This window comes from Micromys minutus (assembly GCF_963924665.1).
Source record: "Micromys minutus genome assembly, chromosome: 17".
Classification (NCBI taxonomy): domain Eukaryota; kingdom Metazoa; phylum Chordata; class Mammalia; order Rodentia; family Muridae; genus Micromys; species Micromys minutus.
The window spans coordinates 49,735,416-49,760,024 of NC_137952.1; the positions used below are offsets into that span (position 1 = coordinate 49,735,416).

Consider the following 24,609-nt stretch of genomic DNA (forward strand, 5'->3'; position numbering starts at 1 on the left):
TCCTTACGGCCCATTCAGTTGTCCTAACAGCCCTATGATAGGGCTACGTATTAGATTCGTATTGGGAAGGAATTAGAATTCTGACGGATACACCTTTTAACTATCTCGGTGTGTCTAAGGTAAATCAATGGTTATGTCGTTAAATGGCTGTTTTAGCTGCAGTCCTTTTGTATTTAGCAACAGGCTTGCCGTTGAGGCTAGAGAACAAGTGAAGATATTGGAAAAATCTATGACCGAAGGATTGAAAAAAGGGTGAAAGAAAAGCAGGAAAAAAGACTAAAGGTAAAACTGAAAGGGAAAGAAACTGGAGCAGAAGTTAATGTATGTCCACATAGTGGAGTCTAGGCCGGCAGTTTGGGACTATAGTGCTTAAGGGTGGATAGGGCGGGGGCTACCACAGATGGGCTAGGCAGGTTAGGGATAGGTGACAGGTGAACGTGATTGACATGGGCGGGACCAATTGGTGGATAGGCGTGGCCGACGTGGGCGGGACGCAGCTCAGTGGAATGGGTCCTCGCGGAGCTCTTCCGGTGTTGCCGGCAGAGGGCGCCGGCCGAGGAGCCACCGGCGGAGTCGCAAGGTCTGACCACACGGCGAGTCCCAGTCGCCACAGCCGCCGCCATGAAGGCCGTGGTGCAGCGCGTCACCCGGGCTAGTGTCACAGGTCAGTCGGGCGGGCCCGGGAGGAGCAGCCTCTGACCCCCGCGACCCGCTGCTCCGAGTGAGGGCTCCCCGCAGCCCCACGTTACCGGGCAGCTCTGGGGCAGCGCCGTGGCCGAGAAGATCCGGCACGTGCCTGGCCGCTCACGGGCTCAGGCTCCGTGCTTTTGTTGCTACATAAACCCTCATCTCCTTCGTCATCACCATTATAATCATCATCATTATCTGTGTACGTGCGCGCGCGCGTGTGAGTGCGTGTTCCCCATAGACAAGGTGCCAGAACCTGTGAGCATCCCCAGGGCCCGTTGCTGAATGCACTGTTGCACAAACAACACGTAGGGAGCGTTTCCGGAGCAGACTCCCTCGTTTTTCCACCGCTCAGTCTGAAATGTTGCATTTTAGCACCGTCCTTTTCATATTTTTTCTTTTAAAAATGGAACTTGGCTCAGGATAAAATGCACAGACGAGGGATTGCTAATTGTTTGAGCTCTGACAGCTGTAAGCCATTACATGCAGGCATCCTAACTAGATGCAGAACATCCACTGGACCTGGATGTCGGTTCCGAACGGGCCCGAACCACAGAATTCAAGATGACATGTTTCTCTTTCCTACTAATTTAGTGTGGACCAGGATGTTCAACCATTAGCCATTAGTTGAATGTGGGAGTCTAGCTGAAACATTCAGGATGCAGCTACTGTAGTCGTTTGAAGAGTGTTAAAAAATAGAAACGACAGGTGCCATTCTTTTAAGTTAAATAAATACATTTATTTGTGGTGTGTGTGTGTGTGTGTGTGTGTGTGTGTGTGTGTGTGTGTGTGTAACAAGACACTGGTGTCCAGGCCAGAGGACAATTTCGATACGTCACTACTATGTGGATCCTTAAGATTCAACTCGGGGCATTAGTCCCAGCAGCAAGTGACTTCACCTGCTGAGCCACCAGCCATCTATCTACTGTGTTTTCATTTTTGTGTTTTGAGACAGGGTTTCTCTGGGCAGCCTTGTCTAGCCTAGAACTCACTCTGTAGACCAGGCTGGCCTTGAACTCACAGATCCACCTGCCTCTGCCTCCAAAGTGCTGGGATTAAAGGTGTGTCCCACCACTGCCCACCTGTATTTTAAGTTGGTGTTGGCAGAACTACATTTTAGGGTCAGATTTGTGTAGTCACAGCCACTTCGGAGGCTGGGGAAGGAGCCCAGGAATTCACAGCAGATTGGACAAGAGACCTAGTGGCACCCTGCCCCCACCCTCCCAAAGTTTCAGCTCAGGCAATACAGGTATTTTTTTCTTCCAGCCATTTTATACCAAATACATGTTTTTTGAGTTCAAATGTAGATCCAAGACTCCTCCCCAACCAAGTAGCCAAACCACAAATTTAGACCCGAGAGTTCACCTTTTCATCCTGCTAAGTGAGTTGGAAGCTGTTCTGTTAGCTTTGGTTTTACAAATCACCCCGGATTAATGAGAAACAGAATAGGACTGGAGTTTATGGGATTCTAGTAACATTTCAGTAAATATTGAGCACATGAAAATTGGGAAAAGCCATTGATGAAAGATGGCTTTGCTTTTTTTGGGGGACAGGGGATCTGTCTACTTGATGTAGTCATCATCAACATATTTAAATTTTGAGCTTTGGTCCCTTAAGCCCTCTATCCTGCTGATCAGAAGTTTGGAAGACATACCTTTGGTTGTAGATGGTGGCCTATTCCTTCATCCCAGCACCGTGGCAGAGGGAGGAGTTCTCTAGTGTCCAGCATGGGCTGCCTGGCGAGTTGACGGGCAGACTGAAGCTACACAGTGAACCTACCAACGGCCTGGCATGTGTGAGGCCCTGGGCTGTTACTTGTACCAAGTGTCTAACACTCTTGGGATTTCCCTAGGGAGTCTTTTGATCACACTTGAGCTGAAGTTAACGAGGCAGCTCAGGATAAGAGTGAGGATGTTTCCTGAATGACAGGCAAATGTCTAGAGTGGATGGGCCATTGCCTGAAGTTTCCAGAGTGTTCCAGAATATGTTTGAGTAGTAATGGAGACATTATCAAGAAGTTGCCAAGGGGAACAACTCATTTCCATTGACTGAAGCAATTATACAGGGCCTATGTGATGGTCTAGTCAATGAAAAGCATTTGCCACCAAGTGTGAGGACCTGAAGAGAGAAGCAGCTCCTACAAGTTGTCCTCTGACCTCCACAGGCACACGGGGTGTCCTCTGACCTCCACAGGCACACAGGGTGCCCTCTGACCTTTACAGGAACACATGGTGTTCTCTGACCTCCACAGGCAAACAGGGTGCCCTCTGACCTCCACAGGCACACAGGGTGCCCTCTGACCTCTACAGGTACACATGGTGGTACAAGCACATGCCTGTCATATGAGTAAATAAATCAACATAAAAATTCAGTCAGCTATAATAATGTAAACAAATGACCCTGATTAATGTAAGGGCAAACAGCGTAAATGAGACCCCAGGTGTACATTTGGTCTATGCAGGTGGAGTCCTGGGCTGCTAAGAGGTTGCTAAGTACACGGCTCAGAGAAGAGTGCGAAGTCCAAAGCAAGTGGAGTCCCAGTTTGCTAACCTGTTCCCTATGCTTGCCTGCCTTGATATTTTGATGCTGTGTGCTGAAGAGTAATAGTAGGAACTGTTAAAGCCATTCTTTTCTATAAGCCATGGTGTTTCTGAAAATATTACCATCCAGACGTGGGAGAGCATCAACTCTGAGTAGTGTTGTTTCAGGCAGTGTTTGTTGGTGTTGTGTGGCATGTGTGCATGTTCTGTGTTCAGAACCAAGGCTGCACTGAAGTGGTATCATGATGCAGCACGAGTGAGCACTTCCCAAAGCACCTTGCACAAGTTGTGTTTGCACACTCGGAAACCTTTTATTGTTGCCAGCTTTTCTTTTCCCTTGCAACCCTTACCTCTGGTTAAGTGATTCCATATATAATTACAATTGAGAGTTGAAGAAGTTGGGGTTTAGTATGTGTTTCCTTGTTAGGAATATTTACAGATATTAGTGCACAGCAGAACACACACACACACACACACACACACACACACACACACACAGTCAGAGTTCATTCTTCTATTCCTGACTGGAACATGGAACATTAGGTCAGAACAAAATGAAATAAAAGAAGAGAAACAACAACAGTAATATAAATGAGATTGAACAAAAAAGAGGGAAATTATCAAGGTTGCCACTTAAAATATGAGTTTAATTTCACTGCCGTAAGGATGAATGTTAGTCCAAATACTGTGCCAAAATTTTGAGATGTTGGCTAAAAGTAGTAGGAGTACATTTGACTATAAATACATACACAAATATTAGCATGATGTTCTTAGAGGTGCTTTTTTTAATTTTTTTTTTAATGGACACACTGCATAACTCAGAAAGATTTAGATGCTGTTGGCTTAGAATGCCAGTGTAGAAATTATACACTGGGGATGGCAGCAGCTTCTGAGGTGAAGCTCACCACATAAGTCATAGTGCTTATGGGTGACGGGGAGTAAGCAGGGAAGACATGTTTGTTTTTATGCCATGAACATTTTCCATTCTATGCTGTCTGTGTTTTGAGCTACTGTATTTGCTGATTTACAGGAAAATCAGAGATCTCCCTTTCTGAGAATCTTGCTGGGCTGGAGTGTCTGGAGAAGGAAATCACCGTTCTGGTGCTCAGATGCACATATGGGACTGTGGAAAGTTCCAGGCAATGTACCCAGAGCTGCAAATAAGATCTTGTGCTTAGTGACAGCTCCCATGGGTCCCAGATAAGAAACCAGAGCACATGGGAGTTGTTGGTCCACACACTCCCCGACTTTAGCCAAGGAAGTGGTCAGAAGGATGTATGATGTTAAGGATGGTCACAGAGTGATGGATCATATCTAAGTCCTCCCTCCTTTTTGGTTCCTTGTAGTTGGAGGAGAACAGATAAGCGCCATCGGACGGGGCCTCTGTGTCTTGCTGGGTATTTCCGTGGAAGACTCACAGAAGGACCTGGAGCACATGTAAGATCCGGATTTCTACAGTCGTTGCTAAGTCACGGCCATCCTGGCCGTTCTGCCAGCTCCTGCAGTATTTTGTGATTACTGACTGAGCCCGAGTCGCTTTTAAGCATTGTCCCGTGCAGATAAGACAGAAGAGGAGTGATGTGCCCAACCTCAGTCCCTGACAGCGGTGGAACAGGACCCCAGTTTACCTTATGCCCATGTGGCATCACCTTGGCAAACAGTGTTCCCTTCTTGTGAATGTTGGGTGTCTTCTGTCTGATTTCTCTTGAAACTGGGGCAATGTGACTTGAGTACTGTTTAAGCAAAATGCCAAGTTGCTTGTCGGTCATGGGAGGATCTGGGACTCAGAGAGGCTCATGTCCTTGCTCCAGGCCACGAACATGGTCACTCAGTGAAAACCGGCGTTAGAAGCTGGCCGGGCACCCTGGACGGCTGCTCTTTTCCAGGCAGGCTGTCTTAATGGAGTAAATCTTCATCGGCCCCTGTTTCTCCCCTTGTTCTTGCCATATTCAGTTCAGATGCTGCCCCTTGATGCCCAGAGCCTTGTACAGTTTTTACAATCAAAAGCCAGGCCCAGAACCTAATTCTTGCTAAGGTGTTGATGATTAGTCAAGGCATTTTGATACCACTTTAGGGATGTTGGTATTGAAAGAGCGAGTCCCTTAAGAGCTCAAATGGAGCAGAGTGGAAAAGTGGGTAATACTTGGTTCTGGGTTCTGCCGTGCCCTGCCATGCCCTTCCATGCTCTCCCTGCCATAGGAGACCGAAATGCCCAAAACTCTGAGCCATCAGAAGAAACCTTTTCTCCCTGAAGGTTTGCTCTCTTAGGCCTTTGGTCACAGTGATGATCAAATTGACGGAGAATTTGACTGGGACCTACTGCTGCTGGTTAAGGGATATAGCTCAACATAAGACGACCCTTGTCCTTGAAGTGGGGGTAATGATAGCACCCTTCACCAAGGATACCCATGTAGTCACCTGCCGCATGACATTGTCTCTGCCTTCAGCATCAAAGGGTGACTCTTAGAATTGGGAACTTGAGGTTTCATACTGGTGGTTCTTTTGTGGTTCTTAATTGGACTTACGTCTATTACTGGGTCCACTTGACAGAGTAGTTGTCCTTTGTCATCTGTAAGTATGACGAAAACCTCCTTAGGCAAGCCCACCCCTCCCCCAAAATCCTTCTCTCTGTCATATTCATACACACACACACACACACACACACACACACACACACACACACACGTGTGTGTGTGTGTATGTGTGAATATGTACTTCCTGGAATTTAGTTGATGTACCCAGTTCTACTCTACTAGAGAAGATAAGAACTTTTCCTTTCCTAGCAGGTATCAATTGCAAATCCACTCTTGACTAAGGGTGGGACTGCTTGTTCTCTCTGCCTTCTCCATGCTGGGACTTTGTCGTGTTTGAACCCAGCAGGCTCTGCACATTCCTTTACAGTCTGAGTTCCTATGTGCACCAGTCCTGCTGTGTCTAGAAGACACTGTTTCTTTAAAGATTTATTTATTATTTATTGTATGTGAGCACACTGTAGCTGTCCTCAGACATACCAGAAGAGGGTCTTGGATCCCATTACAGATGGTTGTGAGCCACCATGTGGTTGCTGGGAATTGAACTCAGGACCTCTGGAAGACCAGCTAGTGCTCTTAACCACTGAGCCATCTCTCCAGCTCGAAGACACTGTTTCTTGGAGCTAAGTCTTCAAATCTTTTTGCCTGCTCTTCTGTATTCTAGAGGGGAAGGATTTGATAAAGACATCCCATTTTAGGACTAAGTCCTGCAAAGTCTCTCGCTCTCTGTACATTGTCCAGGTGTGGGTCTGTAAAAGGAATTATTGTTTCCAACTAGCCCGTATAAAAGATGCATAATCCAGGTGTTTCATTTATGAGCTGTAAGCCTGATTGGGTAGGTTTTGGAGCTGTGCTAAGCCGTATCCCAGCCATGTGTCCCTTGTTACTTGCTGTCTCTCCTGGCCTTGTGCTCATCATCCATCTCCTTTCCTCCTCCCCTGGTCTTCTCTCTACTCCTGTGTCCTTTCTTTCCCATTCTCTCTACCTGTGACCCACAGCCAGGTAACTGAAAACCTGCCTACCTCTGTCTAAATCACAGGCTTTAGTCTTTTATTGACCAATTAACTTGGTAAGCAAGGTTTGTGCAGCATCTTTGGTATAGGTGATGATCTACTCGTGGTGGTGGTGGTGAAGGAGGAGGAGGAGGAACAAGAACCAGTATTTAGCATTTAAATACAAGCAGCACCAGATCAACCCCCTACATGGGATTCTGTGTTAATTACCAGCTCCTGCAAGAAACCTCTTTGTGATGGTTGAATGATGCACTGATCTAGGAATAGAACAGTATGTCAGTAAGTCATTTTATTTCTTTGTTCTTTTAACAGAACAGTGGTTTTCTCCTAGGGCCCATGGCCTACCTAGGTCTCAGGTTCTTGGCCCCTTTAGCAGTGTCAGATTTGAGTTCCATCTTGAGGAGTGGGCCGTGAATTCAATCGGAAGGTGACTGGTTGTTCCCGTATAATTTGTGTCACAGCTGCACCATATATGCTTTGCGCTGGTTGCTATCGTAGGTCACATCGGTGAGCTGGGTGATATTGATTATTGCTTTTCTCCTCCAGTAGAATGCAGTACCTTCTATCACAGTGAAGGATAGTTAGTAGGGCTGCAGCTTCCAGTAGGGCATCAGCTTGATTTCTCAGTGTTCAATGACATAAGTAAGTGGTGTCTTCAGCAATAGGGTCTCAGGCTGTGGAGAGCAAACAGTAGCCTTGGCAATAGTTTGTGGTGTTTGGAGGGGTCTGTGGGACCCCTTAGCCAACAACACACTATGATGTGAACTGTTCCTGCCACTGGAGGTGTTATTTGGTGGCATAAGATGTCTGGTTGGGGGCATTGGTCTCCCCCATTTTATTGAGACTCCGTTTAAATCCCTTTCATATGTGTGTGTATTTTAGGAAACTTCTACAGTAGTAGATTTCCATTTGACATTTCTTAAATATCTTTAATAGGTTTATTTATTTTATTTTATGTGTTTTGTCTGTGTGTATGAATGTGTACCGTGTGCATTCCTGGTGCCCACATAGTCCAGAGAAGGCATCATGTCTCCTGGCACTGGGTTAAGGATGGTTGTGAATGACAATCCACATGACTTTTCTTTAGGGATGGGCGAGTTGGTGGCTCACACATGTAATCCCAGCTCGGGAGGCAGAGGCAGGAGGATATCTGTGATTTTTAAGGCTAGCCTGGTCTACATATTGAGTTCCAGGACAGCCAATCAATCAATCAATCAAACAAACAAACAATCTTTTGGTGCTACTTGTCTCTCCCTACATTTCCCCCTTTACCCTTCCCCTCCATCTCCTTTCACGCTTTATCTCTTAACAACACAATATTCTACTCCCTCTTCCTTAGAAGCTTCCCCTCCTCTTTGTGGCCCTTTACCTGGTACCTGTCTTCTGTGGATATTCTGATTGTAGTACACATACCTAAAACTTAAGCACTAACATTCATATATAAGAGAAAACAGGATATCTTTGTTTTTGGGTCTGTGTTACTCCACTCAGGATGATTGTTTCTAGGTCTATCCATATACATGAGAATGTCATAATTAACAGCTGAGCAATATTCCATTGTGTAATATATACCATGTTTTTGTTATCAGCTCATCGGTTGATGGACATCTAGAGTGATTTCAGTTTCACTGTACTTATGACTTGAACAACAAACACGGATGAGCGGGAATCCCTGGAACAGGATGTACAGTCCTTTGGGTGTGTGCCCAAGAATGGTATAGCTGGATCTTGAGGTTGCTCTACTCACAGCTTCCCGAGGAACTGTCTCATTGACTTCCACAGTGGGTCCCAGTTTGTACTCCCACCAGCAATGAATATGTGTCCCCTTTCCCCAAATCCTTGCAGGCATGTACTGTCATTTGTTTGATTAGTCTTGGTCATCCTGACTGGGGTAAGATGAAATCTCCAGGTGGTTGCATTTCCCTCATGATTAGGACGTTAAACATTTTAAAAGAAGTGTCACTTAGCCATTTGTGTTCTATCTTTTGAGAATTCTTTGTTTAGGACTATATTCCATTTTTAAATTTAGCTAAATTTGGTCCAGATTTTATTCTGATGCTAAGCCTCTGTGAGACGTATAATTGATAAACATTTTTTTTCCCCATTCTGTAGGCTGCTTATTGAATTTGGTTTACAAATATTTTATTGAGGGTTTTTGCATCTCTGTTTATAAGAGACATTGGTCTATAATCTTTTTTTTTTTTGGGTCATTGTGTGGTTTCAGTATCAGAATATTAGTGGCTTCATAAAAAGAATCAGGAAATGTTCTTTTAGTTTCAATTTTGCAGAATAATTGGGGGGTATCGGCATTAGTTCTTATTTGAAGGTCTTGTAGAATTCTGCATCGACCCCATCCTTGCTGTATTAACGTTTATCCCGTGCTAGTCTTAGCGGCTCCACGCTGCCTCTAAGTACTCACAGACCCCAGCTTCTTTTGACCCAGGCGAGGTCCACTTTGCCCACCCAGGCTGCAGGTGGTCCACAACCACCCCATTGTGTTGTTTTTACTCACTTTCCCTTGGTGTGTTGTTGCCAAGCCTTGCACATACACACCCCAACTCTGTGACGGGCTTTATGTGTCCCGCCACTATACTCTCTCTGAACTCAATTAAGTTGCCACATCAAAGAACACACCAAAATACTCTGATCCAATTGGCATGATGTAATCTGCCCACCTAGATAAGTCAAATGACCCTATACAATTCCATCTCTTATAAAATATTCATAACAACTTTATCCATAGAGAGATGTGCCAAGAGAAACATCCACATCTGCTTCCATGTACCCTCTCTTGAATCTTCCTCTTCTCCTTCCTAGACTCCCCCCCCCTTCCTTCTCATCCAACCATAGGCTCGACCCGCCTTGATGTATAACGACATCATTTTACACTCCATGTGACCTTGAACGTTTTTAGTTGAGAGATTTTTACTGCTTCTGTTTCACCGGGGTTATGAGTCTGTAAATTGCTTATTTGGTCTTGATTGTTTTGGTAGGTGGTATATAATAAGAAATTGTATCCATTTCTTTTAGATTTTCTAGTTTGGTGGAATATATTTTTTTTGAATATATTATTGACTGCTTCTGAGTCAGTCTCCTTGATGTCTGTAGTAATATCTTCTTTTACATGTGTAATTTTTGAATCTTCTCTCTATCTTTTGATTAATTTGGCTAAGTATTTGTAAATCTTGTCAGTTTTCTTGAATACCCAACTTTTTGTTTCATTGATTGTTTCTCTTTCTCTCTTTCTCTGTGTTTTCATCTCATTGATTTTAGCCTTGTGCTTGATTATTTTATACTGTCTACTCTTTTTGAGTGTTTCATCTTGTTCTAGAGCTTTCTTTTTCTCTCTTTTTCTGTTTTTTAGCCTGCAGCACCTGGTATTCCCAGGCATTATCCCTAACCAGGCCTGACCTTCCTTAGCTTCTGAGATCAGATGAGTTGGGCGTGTTCAGGGTGGTATGGCCATAGACTGTTCTGGAACTTTCAAGCGTGTCTTTAAATTACTAATGAGAAATCTCCAGAGATTTTTATGTAGTCACTTAGTGCTCCAAGTCACCTTCATTGTGTCTCATAGGTTTGCGTATGTTGTGTTCTCATCTTAATGCAATTCAAAAAAGTTTTTCCTTGATCTTTATCTTGACTCAATTTTCATTTAGTAGTACCTGTATACTTCCTGCTGTTTCTCTTGTTGTTGATATCCAGCTTATTCCATGATGATCAGAGTGTTACTTGAATTTTCTTATATTTGTTGAGACTTGCTTTATATCTTAATATGTTGTCAGTTTTAGAGAAGGTTCTATGAGGTGCTGAGAAGAAATCATGGGTGGAATATTTTGTGGATGTCTGAGATGTCTGTTTGGTTTATGACATTACTTAGCTCAGCATTTCTCTGTTCACTTTTTGCCTGGATGTCCTGTCCATTGGCAAGAGTTGGTTTATTGAAATCCCACTCCACTGTAGGTTTAGCTGTAGTTGTGTTTTTTTTTTTTTTCCTTTTTTTAAAAGATTTATTTATTTACTATATATGAGTACACTGTAGCTGTCTTCAAACACACCAGAAGAGGGCATTACAGATGGTTGTGAGCCATCATGTGAATGCTGGGAATTGAACTCAGGATCTTTGGAAGAGCAGTCGGTGCTCTTAACCACTAAGCCATGTCTCCAGCCCCCTTGCAGTTTTTAATATCCTTTCTTTGTTCTGTACATTTGGTGTTTTGCTTAATAAGTGTCATGAGGTTGGCTCACTAAGGTTCCTGTGCCACAGCTTCCGTGTGAAATACGCGCGTTGGGTGGGAGCCTTGTGATTCCTCAGGTAGGTCTTACTGCTCTCTTTCCCACAGGGTTCGAAAGATTTTAAATCTGCGTGTGTTTGAGGACGAGAGTGGGAAGCACTGGTCCAAGAGCGTGATGGACAAGGAGTACGAGGTGCTGTGCGTCAGCCAGTTCACCCTCCAGTGCGTCCTCAAGGGGAACAAGCCCGACTTCCACCTGGCCATGCCCACAGAGCAGGCGGAGAGCTTCTACAACAGCTTCCTGGAGCAGCTCCGCAAGAGCTACAGACCGGAGCTTATCAGAGGTAGGTTCCTAATAAACTGTGAGGCCCAAGAGAGCAAGCGAGGGACTGGGCTTAATGCTCCAGCACCAAAATGGTACCCCTCTTCAAATAGAAAGAAACAATTGATATTGATATTAATTACAGAAATGTTTTTAAAGGTTTGTTTGGAAATGGTTTGTGCATGTCTGTGTGTGTAGGTGTGTGCATGTGTGCATGTGCAAACATGTCAGAAGTGCATCAGATCCCTTGAAGCAGGAGTCGCAGACAGTTGTGAGTTGCCTAACATGGATGCTGGGATGTGAACACTTCTTTGCAAGAGCAGCACTGAGCTATCTCTCTAGCCCTGTAGACATATTTATTTATTTGGTTTAATATATGTAGAATATTATGATATTAGGAAGGTAATCAGTATAAACAGTTTTGACATAGGATCTATCTATATACATACACATACATGTGTGTACACACACACACACACACACACACACATCTAAATCTCCGTTTGAGGACTAGAGTGGGAAATACTGGTCCAAGAGCACAACAGATAAGCAATACCTGATAGATAGCCTGATTGATAACCTGATAGATAAGATAACCTGATTGATAGATAACCTGATAGATAACCTGATTGATAGATAACCTGATAGATAAGGTGCTGTGTGAGCCAGTTCACCCTCCAGTGTGTTCTCAAAGGGAACACAATAGGTTCTGCATGTGTGTGTGCCCATGCACATGTGTGTACGAAGGACTCTTTTTTTTTTTTTTTTTAGAATGGTGGAATTCAGAGGCTGGAGAGACAGCTCAGTGGGTGAGAATGTCTGAGTTGAGCTTCCACATAAAAAAAGAGAATGCGGACATGATGCAGTCAGTTTAGGGCCTTGATGGGGTTTGCTTCCTCTGCCAGGAAAAGAATTAAAGGGCGGGAAAGTGTGCAGCAGCGGTAACCTCAAGTACCACAGAAGAATCAGCAGGTGTAGAAAGGTGTTTGTTGGGGGTGAGGAACCATACACTTAGCAGACACAGAAAAGACCCTTTGCTTCGGGAAGCCAAAGCATCGGGTTCTAAAGCCTCTGAGGGGGCTGGAGAGATGGCTCAGTGGTTAGAGTATGGACTGCTCTTCCAGAGGTCCAGAGTTCAAATCCCAGCAACCACATGGTGGCTCACAACCATCTGTAATGAGATCAGATGCTCTCTTCTGGTGTGTCTGAAGACAGCTACAGTGTAGTCATATATAATAAATAAATAAATCTTACAAAAAAAAAAAAAAAGCCTCTGAGAAGTTTTCTTTCCTAATTTAGGGTTGGTCAGTTGAAGAAAGCGTGGACACTTGATTGGCCCAGAACTGTTGTGTGTCTTGTCCTGAGTGGGCCTTGAACTTGTCTCTGCCAGTCCATCAGTAAGGGCTGCTGGTGGTCGTCAAAAACCTTCAAGCCTTTGTTTTAATCAGCCAGGCTTTTGTCTCAGATCCGATGGCAAGGAAGAAGCTGGTCCTCTCTCCAGCCCTAGATCTTTATGTCTTTATTAACATGTGTGTGGATGTGTTTCTTTTGATTCTCTCCCTTATAAATGTTTGCCATGAAGAAACACATATGGCATCTGTAATTCTGCTGTAAATTAAACACTAGCCTTGTCTTGGGTTATGTTAGAGGAGCACAGTTCTGCCTCTTCCGGAAGTGGCCTCCTTTAGAACTCTGTGAGTCAGCTCATGAATCCATCGCTTGGGACCTCTGACCTAGCTTTGCTGTAAACATACTTCTTCATAGAGTGAGCGATTAAGTCAGGTCCCCTGAGCAGTTGCTTCTTTCCAGAGCCGAGGATTGAAAACTGTCGGCATTGTCTCTGCTGCTATCTTTCCATTTTCAAGACGCCTCGGCTGTATTCAGGGGCACGCTCAATGGAGAGCAGTGACTCTACCTATGAAATGCTTGACTGAAGGCAACACAGCTTTCATCCGAGTCCTTAGACAGGAGGGCTTCACATATGTTTAGATGCTTTTAGTTTTGAAGTGGTACGCATTTTATCCAGAACATTATACGAAGGGTCTGAAGTAGTGCACTGTAAACGATATCATTTTGTAATGGGTCAGAATTTAAATTCAGGGGATATGATCTAATTAATGAAACATGACATGAATTTTTAACCAAGAATTATAGAGTCTTAACTGAAATCTACCCCTGCAACGTTTGGGCTTTTGGAAAGGTGATGGTTTTGTGAAGAGCTGCAGTCTGTTCTGGCCTCCGATCTTCTCCAGCCTTTGAGGACCATAGTACACACACTGTTTCCCATGCCTATTGCCTTTGATTATTTCTGAGAATTTGGCTTCCAGCTCACGGGAAGCCTTTGAGCTGAAGAGATGTAGGGATACTAATGAGCTAAAGGATGCGTTCTCTTTGTATTAGTGTTTCTCAGGGCCACCATGGCAACCTTAAAAGGGAAAGTAGTTCAACTAGTTTTAATATTTCTTTAGCTTCTCCTTTCGAGGTTGAATATTTATTTTACATATATAATTGGTTCTTCCACATTCCCCACAAGTGTCCATTGAATCCCATACATTTTGGTAGCCCTTCCCACTCAGACCAGCAGTGTTCATGTGCTAGGTAGAGAAGTCTGTTGTCTTACTTCCCATTGTTTGGGACCTTTTGGTGATGACCTCAAGCTCCTTTCCTGGATTTACATAGAACAGGATCCTCACACCCCACTCCACGCTGGCAAGCTAGTTAGGTTGTCCCTACACAGCATGCCAAAACACGTCTCTTATTAGGGGCTTTTGATCTTCTAGGACCTTGTGCGGAATAAGTGCTGATTATCTGCTTGTATTTCCTCAATGACCCTGTCAGGTAGGCAAGATGTTACCTTCATTTTACAGATGAGGAAGCTGAAGTATATCAGGGTAACCCAGGGTAGCCTGGGATCAAATGAGGCTCCAACCCTAGAGGCTGATGTCACCGATGTGATCAGTTCAGTGAAATGCACTCCTGGCCTCTCTGTCCCTCTCTCCTACCCTTCTGCCTTCATCAGGTCTATGGGGACTTTCCTGCTGCTCTGCTGTGCTCAGGGAACTCAGCAAAGGGGGTTGAACCCCATGAAGTTTTATAAGAGGGTGTCTTAGGGTTTTACTGCTGTGAACAGACACCATGACCAATGCAAGTTTCATAAAGGACAGCATTTAATTGGGGCTGGCTTACAGGTTCAGAGGTTCAGTCCAGTATCATCAAGGTGGGAGCATGGCAGCATCCAGGCAGGCATGGTGCAGGAGGAGCTGAGAGTTCTACATCTTCATCCAAAGGAAGCCAGGAACAGACTGAGCATCCTCAGGCAGCTATGAGTGTCTCCAAGCCCATCCCCAGAGTGACACACTTCCTCCTACAAGACCACACCTTCTAATAGTGCCACTCACTGGGCCAAGCATATGCAAACCATCACAGAGAGCAGTATGTCTGGTTTGTCTTTTAACTGGCAGTGATGTTTACCCAGGGTTTTAAGTTATACCGTTTGTACTCAGCTGTGGTGAGTTCTCTAGAGGTGCTGTCCAGCGGCTGGGGCTGGCTGCAGAGCACAGCAGGAAGGAGGCTTTTGTCTAAAGCAGCTTACAGCTGTGTGGAAGAGAGACACTGAGTGAGTGGGGCTAGTCCTTCCTGTTCCAGAAGCCACATGTTCTGCAGAGCTGCTGAAACTGCCAGTGCTCATGGGAAAAATGGGGACTCGGGACTCTTCTGTCATGCAGGGGTTATTTCCTTGTCACTTTCATAAAATATGCGGGGAACTTGTGTTGGAGCTGAGGGCTTTCTCCTTTCTGTTGCAGATGCTATTTTGTTCACGCTGTGTTGCCCTCTTTGTCTAAGAAACTCACCTGCTCTGACGTAGCTGGCATGTTAAACGCGCGTGCGTGTGTGTGTGTGTGTGTGTGTGTGTGTGTGTGTGTGTGTGTGTACTTATTTATAGATGTGGTTTTGCAGTGTAGCTTAGGCTGGCCTTGAACTAACGATATTACTGTCTCAGCCTCCCTTTCCCAGGTTCTGGGATTTCAGGTGGGTGCCTCCACATCTGGCTTCTGTACTCTTCTTTTTTTTCCTCTTTAATTTATCATTAAGTATGAGGAAATTCTCAGTCCAGAAACTGTTGTCATTAGAGCTTCCTGTAACAACCAGTTCTTAAAAGCCCGTAGGTGTTAGGAGGTCTGGCTATGTTCTTGTGCTTGACTCTTGATACTCAGTGTTTAGCTCATTTGCTAGACCTTCCTGACTCAGTATGCTACATGTTTGAACATGGGCATTCCGGGCTACTCATGGCTCACCATGTGCATAAATTGGAAATATGTTCTCTGTGTCTCTTCTTTAAACTCGGTGGGTCTCTTCCTGTGCTGCGATGATCCAGGGCCCTGGACAGTCAGCCTCAGATCAGACCTCTTGTTTTCCAGGCCTCTCCAGGTCCTGCATGCCTGGATTCACTGGGGTAACTGCGATGATCGGTGACCCCGGGCCAGGTGATACCCTTAGGTCAGCGTGTACAAATGCGTCCCTCTTCGAACTGGAGCTGAGGTGGGGGTTAGAAATGAGCATCAGAACAGGAGGAACTCATCACAGGGCTCACGTTCCTGTCTCTAGGGATGGTACAGGCAAGCCATGCTGGCACATGTGAGACTGGCCTAAAGGGTCAACGAGGTTCAGAGACAGCTGCAGATAGAAGAGTGAAAGAGGCTATAGCACTGAAAAGCATTGTTGGGAATATGGTGACTTGCTTCCATATTTGTTAGCAGCCAGGACCTTTAAGATGAGAACTTTGGTTTCAGAGTGTGCGTTTGTGTGCGCTGTTGAGAGGTTTCTGGTGTGTCCCCAGGTATACATGCTTTTCTCCTTCTCTGCTGCCTCCCAGCCTTCCTGCTAAGATGGCGGTGTGTGCAGTGGTCTAGTATCTCTTCTGTGGTCATGCTGGCCCCACTTCCTCCTCCTGGACATCCATGACCTCCTCCTTTTGGGCTTCCCTGCATTGCCAGAGAGCATCTCAGAAGCAGGTCCTCTCAGTGGACTTGGGGTTCTGATGTGTGCTGGCTTCCTCTCGAGCAAGGATTCTGAGGACAGGTGCCCTAAGGCAGGAAATAGAAATGCCAAGCCTGGAAAGGGGTACAGCCTCACTTTTGCCATGGACAGCTGGGTCTGGCAGTCCCCAGCCCACTGTGGAGGGACACACAGAGCGAAGCTAGAGCTCACTACAGGAAGTAATGTCAACATATTTAGGGCTGCCGCTTTCCTTTCACAACTCTTGGCCCTGGCGCTTGAGCACTGCTTGCCTCTTCTCTGGATGACTGCTTAGGGGAGACTCCTAGACACAAGTTTGACAGTCTTCCTCCTTTGTTTTAGAATGAGCTAGCATTGATGGTGTTTTCCTGAGGCTTCAGACCAGTAGTTCTCAATCTGTGGGTGATGACCTTTGGAGGATGAGCGATTCTTTCACAGGAGTCACCAAAGACCATCAGAAAACTTACACTTTACAATATGATTCATAACAGTAGCAAAATTACAGTATGAAATAGCAACAAAGATAAGTTTGTGGTTGGGAGTCACCACAACACGAAGAACTGCATTAAGCATTAGGAAGGTCGAGCACTACTGCTCCAGACTGACAGACTGGCTCCTGGAACCAGAGACAATGGTGGCTTCTGCCGTCAGCTAGGGACCTCCAGCTTGGGATGAATGTTGAAAGCACGTTTGGCAGTGGGCATGGAACATTCTCAAAGTTGAGGATGCTAAACAGACATCACATTTATAATCACGGAAAAATAAATGCTATACCAACATGAAGTGGTCGAAAAGAAAGGACCCACTCTCTCAAGCTTCTGGTTCCAGCGCTGAGTTGTCTATAACAGGATCCAAGGAGGCTCACAGGCAAATCAGGAGTTACTGTAGTATTAAGGAGAACTTCCTACGCATCCTCTGTAGGATCTGATCTGTTGTGGGCAGAGCTAGAGAAATGTGGGCAAGCACCAAGGCAGGCAGCAACTCATGGCTGGCCAGCTCTGTGCCCCGCACAGAACATCTATTACGGCCAGGCCTCCTGCAGCTTCAAGAGGCAAGGAGGTGGTGCTGAGATCTGGATCACCTAGAGGACCGCATCTAGTTTTTCTTTGTGGTCAGTAACTGATGCCTGTGGATTCATTTAATTTCCTACCCCTCTTAATACTCAAATCATTTTAACAGCATGAATGAACTTTCAGCAGATGCTGACTTCGGCAAGGACCATGAGACAAAGTCATTGTTCTTAATATAAATTTAGGAAATTACAGTGTGGGTCTGGTCTTTACTCTTCAGGTGTGTGCATAAAACAAGGCCAAATTCTCAGCACAAAGGAGATTTATTTGCCTCAGAAGGACAAAGGGCAGGGAATATGAGACAAAGACAGGAAATAGAGGATGAGAGAGAAAAGGAACAAGGCAGAGGGGAAAGGGATATTTATTTGCTCAGAGGGACGAAGGCCTGCCTCTGGATAGAAAGGAGACAGATGTGGCCCATAGCAAATGATGGTTTATAAAGGAAAAGAGGGAGCCAGGCAGTGGTGACGCACAACTTTAATCCCAGTAGTCAAGAGGCAGGTTGATCTCTGAGCTCGAGGCCAGCCTATTCTACAGAGCTAGTTCCAAAACCAGCCAGCCAGCCAGCCAAACAAAAAACCCCAACAAAACAATACAAAACTCACAAAAACAAAAAAGAAAAAGGGGGAAAGCCCATGTTAGGATGAGTTGGTGAATTTCAATTGGACATGTTAATTAGGGTAACCAAAAGGGTTTTTTTTGATTGCTGGACTTTGATAGCTGGACCTTTATAGTCAGCCTCAGGAGGAGAAAGTGGCCAAATAAGGCAATGGACCATAGTGACTAGCTTTAGGAATTTAATCTAATGGTTTAGTGAGGTAGAGGGAATGGGGAGAAGGGGAAAAGCCAAGCTTGTCAGCGCCATGTTTGCCCTGCTTGGACCTGCTTTTGAAGGGATTGTGGAACTTAAGCCCCTCCTCTCTGTCTCTCTTTTCTAAAGAATTTTATTTTAGTTGTGTGTGTGTGTGTGTGTGTGTGTGTGTGTGTGTGTGTGTACATGTGTGTATGAATGCCCTTGGAGGCCAAGAGAGATGTTGGAGCCTCTGGAGCTGGGGTTACAAGTGATTTGTGTGGTACTGGAAACTGAACTCAGGTTCTCTGAAAAAAAAACAGGAAGTTGTCCCGTCGTCCCCCCTTCTCCTCCCCCCCCCCCCCCCCCCCCGCGCGCCCTCTCCATTGCTTCCTGTTCTCCATGGGGATAAACAGCTTTATTCTTGTCTGTGTTCCCTATCAAGATGCTTTGTCTTGCCACAGGCTCAAGGTGATAGGAATTAGCGACCATGGACAGGGAAACCTCTCTATGACTCAAAACAAACCATAAGGTGAATCTCTCAGGTGTTTTGTTGTAGAAACAGATGCCTCTCTTGGCTTCACTACCTGCCTGTCCTTATTTTCCGTAAGTCTCATATCCTGAGCTCCCTCCACACTTCCGATCACGAACCGCTGGCCCAGCTCTTTCTTCTGTCTCAGCAGTCTATGACGCAGTTCAGTTTGGAATGAGGACAGGCGTTTAAGACGATGCAGACATAGGTGGGAGAAACTCTGTTATCACTGCACGGTCTGACCAAGTACTCCGTGGGCTTGGATGAGAAGGAAATCCTAATCACTCAGCAGGAGTCATTGGAAGCATTCAGACATCGATCCAGGGCCCAGGGATACAGAAATATTGATGACTCTGTTGACTTTTTATGTTCTTCTCACCTTTGCTTTAGGAAATTGATAGTACATGTGTCTTTTTATTATTCTTCCCTTTGCTGCGTCCTGAGGGAATCCTCCCAGCTTCTGGGTCCCTTCACCCATCCTCTGGGTTAAACAGCCATCACTAATTTCTATTTCAATAACCGCACACAACCTACTGAGTCTGTTTAGTGTTGCTTGTGTGTGCACACGTGTCTGGGGCTGACCGCTTGCGACTGTCTCTGAGCTAACAGATTCCTGTCCTTTCAGTTGCCGATAGGTTGTATCTAGGGGTGGGCCTGTGTTGTCTCCCGTGTTGATGTGCCCTGGAGAGCCCTCCCACATGGGTTTAGCCTGCTGTCCTCACATCTCTTAGCAGGCAGCCAGGCAGTGCTTATGGCCGGAACTTAGGCGGCTCGGTGGTGCTTCTGCTAGATTATTGGATTTTTAAAGTTTTCGGTCTTTCCCCCTTTATTCTTTGACAGTGGCATAATATATCTTGATCATATCTATCTCTCTCATACGACTCCTCCTAGGACCACACCCATCAGTCCCCCTCTCAATTTTATGTCCTCATTCTCAAATTACTTATCTTGATTTATTTATCAACCCACTGAATACTTGGTGCTGCTCAGTGCCTGGAGTCATCCACCGGGGCACAGGCAACCTCCCAATAGCCCACACTCCCAAGAAGAGAGATTCTCCTTATCCCAGCAGCCATCTCCTGCCAATAGCTGATACTAGGGCTGGGGTCTCAGGGTCCTCTTGTCCCTCGTTGCTGGGACTTTGAACTGGCTTGATCTCTTATAGATCTTGTGTAGATCGCAGCTGGGGTGGGTTCATGTGTCAGTGGGAGCGAGTGCTCCCTCCTGGTGACTTGAACTTGATCTCCATAACCCAACAAGGTGAAAGAACTGACTCCTAAAAACTGTCCTCTGACCGCTATGCCATGCGTGAATGTACACACACACACACATGCACACACACACCACTTATAGTGGCTATTCCTGGATCCTGATCTTGAGGCTGGAGATACAAGTTTCTGATCTGGATCTTGGCATGGAGATCTTGAGGCATAGTGGCTATGAATCCCAGGACACTAAAGCAAGGACATCTCTGAGCTCAGGGTCATCTGGGACAAAGCAAGTCCAGATCCAGGTGTGTGTGGTCCACACCTTTAATCTGGGACACACCTTCTGCTGGAGACCGCTGGGACAGTGGTCATGGCCTGGTGCCTGTGCAGTCAGCGTTGGGAGTTTGCAGTAGCGACTCGTCCTTCCCTGTTTAATCTCTGAACAGGTTAAGAGTGGAACAGAGAAGTGTGGGTGGAAGGGCACTGCCTGTAGTTGGTGGCTTGGTTCAGGCTAGCCCAAGGCTCTTGTCTAGTGCCATGTTCCCAACAGTTTTCAGAGTAGACCACATCCCAGAGGATCATGGCCGTGCTCTGGACAGTAGAGCTTTTATTTAACCAGGCCAAGAAACAATAGCACTTGCCCCTTGGTTACTCCATTCTCCCTTCAGTGACATTTGTTGTTGTTATGTGTCCTGGTCTGTTGTCTGGGCTGTCACTCAGGTTGACCAGACACTATGATGACCAGTGACTGATAGGCCTGTTAATAACAGGGACCAAGGCTTTTGGCACTTTCATGGTGACTGGCCCCAGCCTGGCTGTGCGGGCCTTCTTGAGAGTCAGTTGAGCATTGTCGAGAGAGGCAAGGATTCCAGCCTCACAGATCAGTAGTGAACCCTGATGTGTGGTTCGCCTTTCAGCCTGGGCAGGAGGGGCCTCAAACAGCTGCTGACAGAGACCAACCAGTGTGTAGATGCTGAGCCTCAGCTGGAAGTTTTCGTGTCTGAAACATGTGGCACAAACATGTTTGACACGTGCTTGTCCTGCAGCTCTGGGTGAAACCCTGAGACTTATATTTAAGAACAACTCGATTATATCACCGCGTGAAACCAGATGTAATTTTGTAGATATGTTCTTGTCTTTTATTTTTAAAAGTGTATTTATTTTCCATGGTCAGTATAATTTTTCTTGGGGACTTGACCCTTTGATCTGGACTGGAAAAAATGTCACCATTTTTAAGACCTCTTAAAACATGTCTTTGGATTTATTGTGTATACAAATGGAAATTCAGATAATAGTTCTGTTCCCAACTGAAGAAAAACAGGAAAAGAAGAATAATTTCTCTCTACTTGGAATGGGAAGCACTGTGAAGCATGTGCCTCGTATCCTGCCAACAGAAATTCAAGGTTGAAAATAATTCTCTTCCTCCTGAGTCTGCCTGCAGCTTCCCTGAGGAGCGTAGATGGTAAAATTTGCTACTAATTGTAGCCATAATTTTAGTGTGCAATTAAACACATGATTTCCTTCCCAGCTGATGTCTTTTTAGCTAGTGTGACACAGATAAAACAAAGGCTCTGTTGATTTGAGTGGCCACTTTCGTCATAAGAGATCACAGAAAGCCACCATCATTGGGCACACTCAGTTCCCCACTGGGAACCAGATTATCCTGCCTATAAAGATGGCAGACAGCTTTAGTGCATTTAATGCCATTCCAGTGTTACTGTCTTAGCACTGAAGAAAACCAATGCTATGTGTGTCTGTTTGTCTTTTTAAATCCTCTCGAGATTAAGGAGGAAGTAAAGTGAGTGGGAAGAATCGGGGAAACTGATGTGGGGGAAGCCATGGCTCCTGGAGAAAGATTCTCTGCTGGAGTCATAAGGCTGCCTTAAGCCCAGAAGGCCTATGAATGGGGATGGATGTGAAGAGCCTTTACTGGACATGGGGCCAAAATGACGCCCCTCAGGGATTGTGCCAGTGCCTTTCTGCCAGGCACATGGCATTCTGTTCATGCTGGGTGCCCTACTTGGTGTCACCAGGTCTTTCTTGCCAGTTCTCTCGGTCAGCCTGTAACGTCTGGGCTGTTTAGCTGCCTCCTTCCTAAATCCTGCACGAGGCTGGCCATTTGTCCTGTGTCGGCTGCCCAGGTGGTTTTTTAAAAATTATTACATTGCTGTCCATGTACAATGTACATTTGGACAGGTAAACCTGGGGTCTCCAACTCTTGAATTTGTTTGAATTGTTCTTTCAGATGGCAAGTTTGGTGCCTACATGCAGGTGCACATTCAGAACGATGGGCCTGTGACTATAGAACTGGAGTCCCCTTCTCCTGGAGCTGCTAGCTCTGACCCAAAGCAGGTAAGCCTGGAGCTTGGAGCCTGCATCACATCCAGGGCGTGAGTAATGTGCCTTGGCCCAATCCTAGTCTCTTGCAGTCCTCATCTTGAGGTGGAGGGAAACACTTCATGGCTGCAGCCTCACGTTTACTTTACTTTCTTCTCAAGAATACGTGTTTACAGTGTCTCTCCTGAGCATGCCTCATGCTCAACCACGCAGATAGTGTTTCTAGAAGGGTCTGGTTCTTCTATGGGCTGTTCTGGGACTAGGTGTCATGGCACACAATTGCCACTGGGTGGCAGCAGAGCAGCGGCCCTGGCCAGTGTGCCCAGTGAAGTGGTTACCTGGGAGTGGGTGGGCTCAAGATTCTTTATAAGTCTTCATATTTGTAAAGTAACATCTGACCTGGATTTACTGCCAACTCTGCAAGCGTTCAGGAAGAATGTAATTAAAACAGAGAAAGAAGATGTGAAATAGTCTTGCAAACTTATGCTGTCCCATTGTGTTCAGCATTTATAAAAGTGTTAATTAATCCATTTAGTAAAGACATGAGGCATGGCAGGCTGTGGAACTAGGTCTTTCCTAGCATCTTTCCCGTCCTAGGATGAGCTCATGTGGGGGATGCAGGACAGAAGCGAGGCTGAGTGACTGGTGTGGAGCCCTGCTTTCCTTCTGTCACTGACTGGCTGAGAAGTAGGACCATGTCTGCCGTGGCATTAAGCTTCAAAAGTGGAATTGAGGGTGCAGCTGTTACTGACACATTTTGTCTATCCATCCACCCACCCACTCACCCATCCATTCCTCTGTCCGTCTGTCCGTCTGTCTGTCCATCCACCTGTCTGTCCGTCTGTCCGTCCGCCCGCCCATCCATCTGTCCATGCATCTATCTATCACATGAGTACTCTGCCTGCATTTACATCTGTACACCAGAAGAAGGCTGTGGATTCTACTGTAGGTCATCATGCGGTTGCTGGATGAACTCGGGACCTTTGGAAGATCAGCCAGAGCTCCAACCCGCTGAGCCTCTTCTCCAGCCCCTACTAATAACATCTTAAAATCACAAACAGAAAGTCTCCAGGAAAATGTAATGAGATAATTTGAGCCTTTCAGGAGAGCCCAACAGACCCTGTTTGTCTTCCCCTGGCTTCCCTAATTCGATGTCTTAGAGTGCTCACGGGAGTTAACTCTGACACAATACTATCAGCTACATTACAAGCCTCATTTGGACTCACTAGCCCTTTCTGACGCAAGGTATCACTTTGGAGTCCAGGCCAGTCTCTTTCTCCAGTCTCTTTCTTTCACGCATAGGCGTGAGCCGCCAGGGCCCAGTTGCGGCGGCTGCTGCCTCTGCTGCTTAGCTAGATCTCACAGGAAGGCACCGGGCGTGCGGTTTCACGAGTGTTTGTCTTAGCTGTGCAGTATTCCAGATTCCATTTAACTGCAGATGTCGTTTCTCCTTCATTTTGTCCAACCTGAGTCAGTTCCTTAGTCTTTCCTGTGGTTCATGGCCATGACACTTTCCACGTGTTTTGGAATGCTGCTTTGAGACCTTTTCTCAGTTTCATTTTTGTGGTTAGAGCAAGACACCGTGGTGCGGTGGGAACAGCAGCTTGTTCAAAAGCTGTCTTGTTCTCTTCTTTTCCGGGGCTACGTGCCACCACGTCTCACCATGGTGATGCTAACCTTGCTGCCCAGTTAAGGTGGAGTCTACCAGATTGCCTAGTTTTGAGGAATTATCCTGCTTTAACTGTATTTTGGGAAAATTTTAGGTTGGCCTTTTCATTCGGCTGTTTTAAAACGGCATGTTGTACGCCTGGAATATATCCCATAAAACCGAAGAACCCTGGTGAGCCTCAAATGGTGTTCTTTAGACATTGGAGGAAATTACGTTAATTTATTAGGTTAAAGGGGACCTCCTGGAGTCCTAAAGGCCCTTGCTGTTTAGATAATGTATTGTCCAGTTTCATGCCTGTAGCTTTTCCTGACCCTCCACGTTCCTGCATGTTTCCATCCTCTGGCTCTCCAGCAGGTGGCAGCCAGTGAGCACAGAAGACCAAGGTGACCATGGTGCCTTCCTCTGCCTGCGGCCTCTCTGCCTTTTCTTTTCAGCTAGAGGGGGTGGGGTTCTCTAGCAGCAGACAGTGTCTTGGCTTGCTTTTGTGTGGATAGGAAGAGCGCAGCCAAATATGTTTTACTGATAGAAAAACATGTGTTTCTATCAAGTAAGCTTTTAATTCTAAGTGTTTTATTTCCTTACTGTATTCCAAATCCTACAGTTGCATTATGGAAAAACCATTCATTTGGCAAGTTTTTGTGCTACAGAAAAATTGTTCTTTT

General features: G+C 45.7%; 1 protein-coding gene across 1 annotated transcript in view; it reads left to right on the forward strand.

Moving 5' to 3' along the window:
* The first annotated feature begins 552 nt into the window (after positions 1 to 552).
* The window catches only part of DTD1 (D-aminoacyl-tRNA deacylase 1), a 135,838-nt gene continuing 111,781 nt past the window's right edge, over positions 553 to 24,609 (forward strand). The window contains exons 1-4 of the mRNA XM_080931674.1: positions 553 to 664; positions 4,574 to 4,664; positions 11,112 to 11,347; positions 22,187 to 22,293. Coding sequence (XP_080787800.1) covers positions 622 to 664; positions 4,574 to 4,664; positions 11,112 to 11,347; positions 22,187 to 22,293 — 477 coding nt within the window. The 5' untranslated portion in view covers positions 553 to 621. The remainder of the gene's footprint in view (positions 665 to 4,573; positions 4,665 to 11,111; positions 11,348 to 22,186; positions 22,294 to 24,609) is intronic.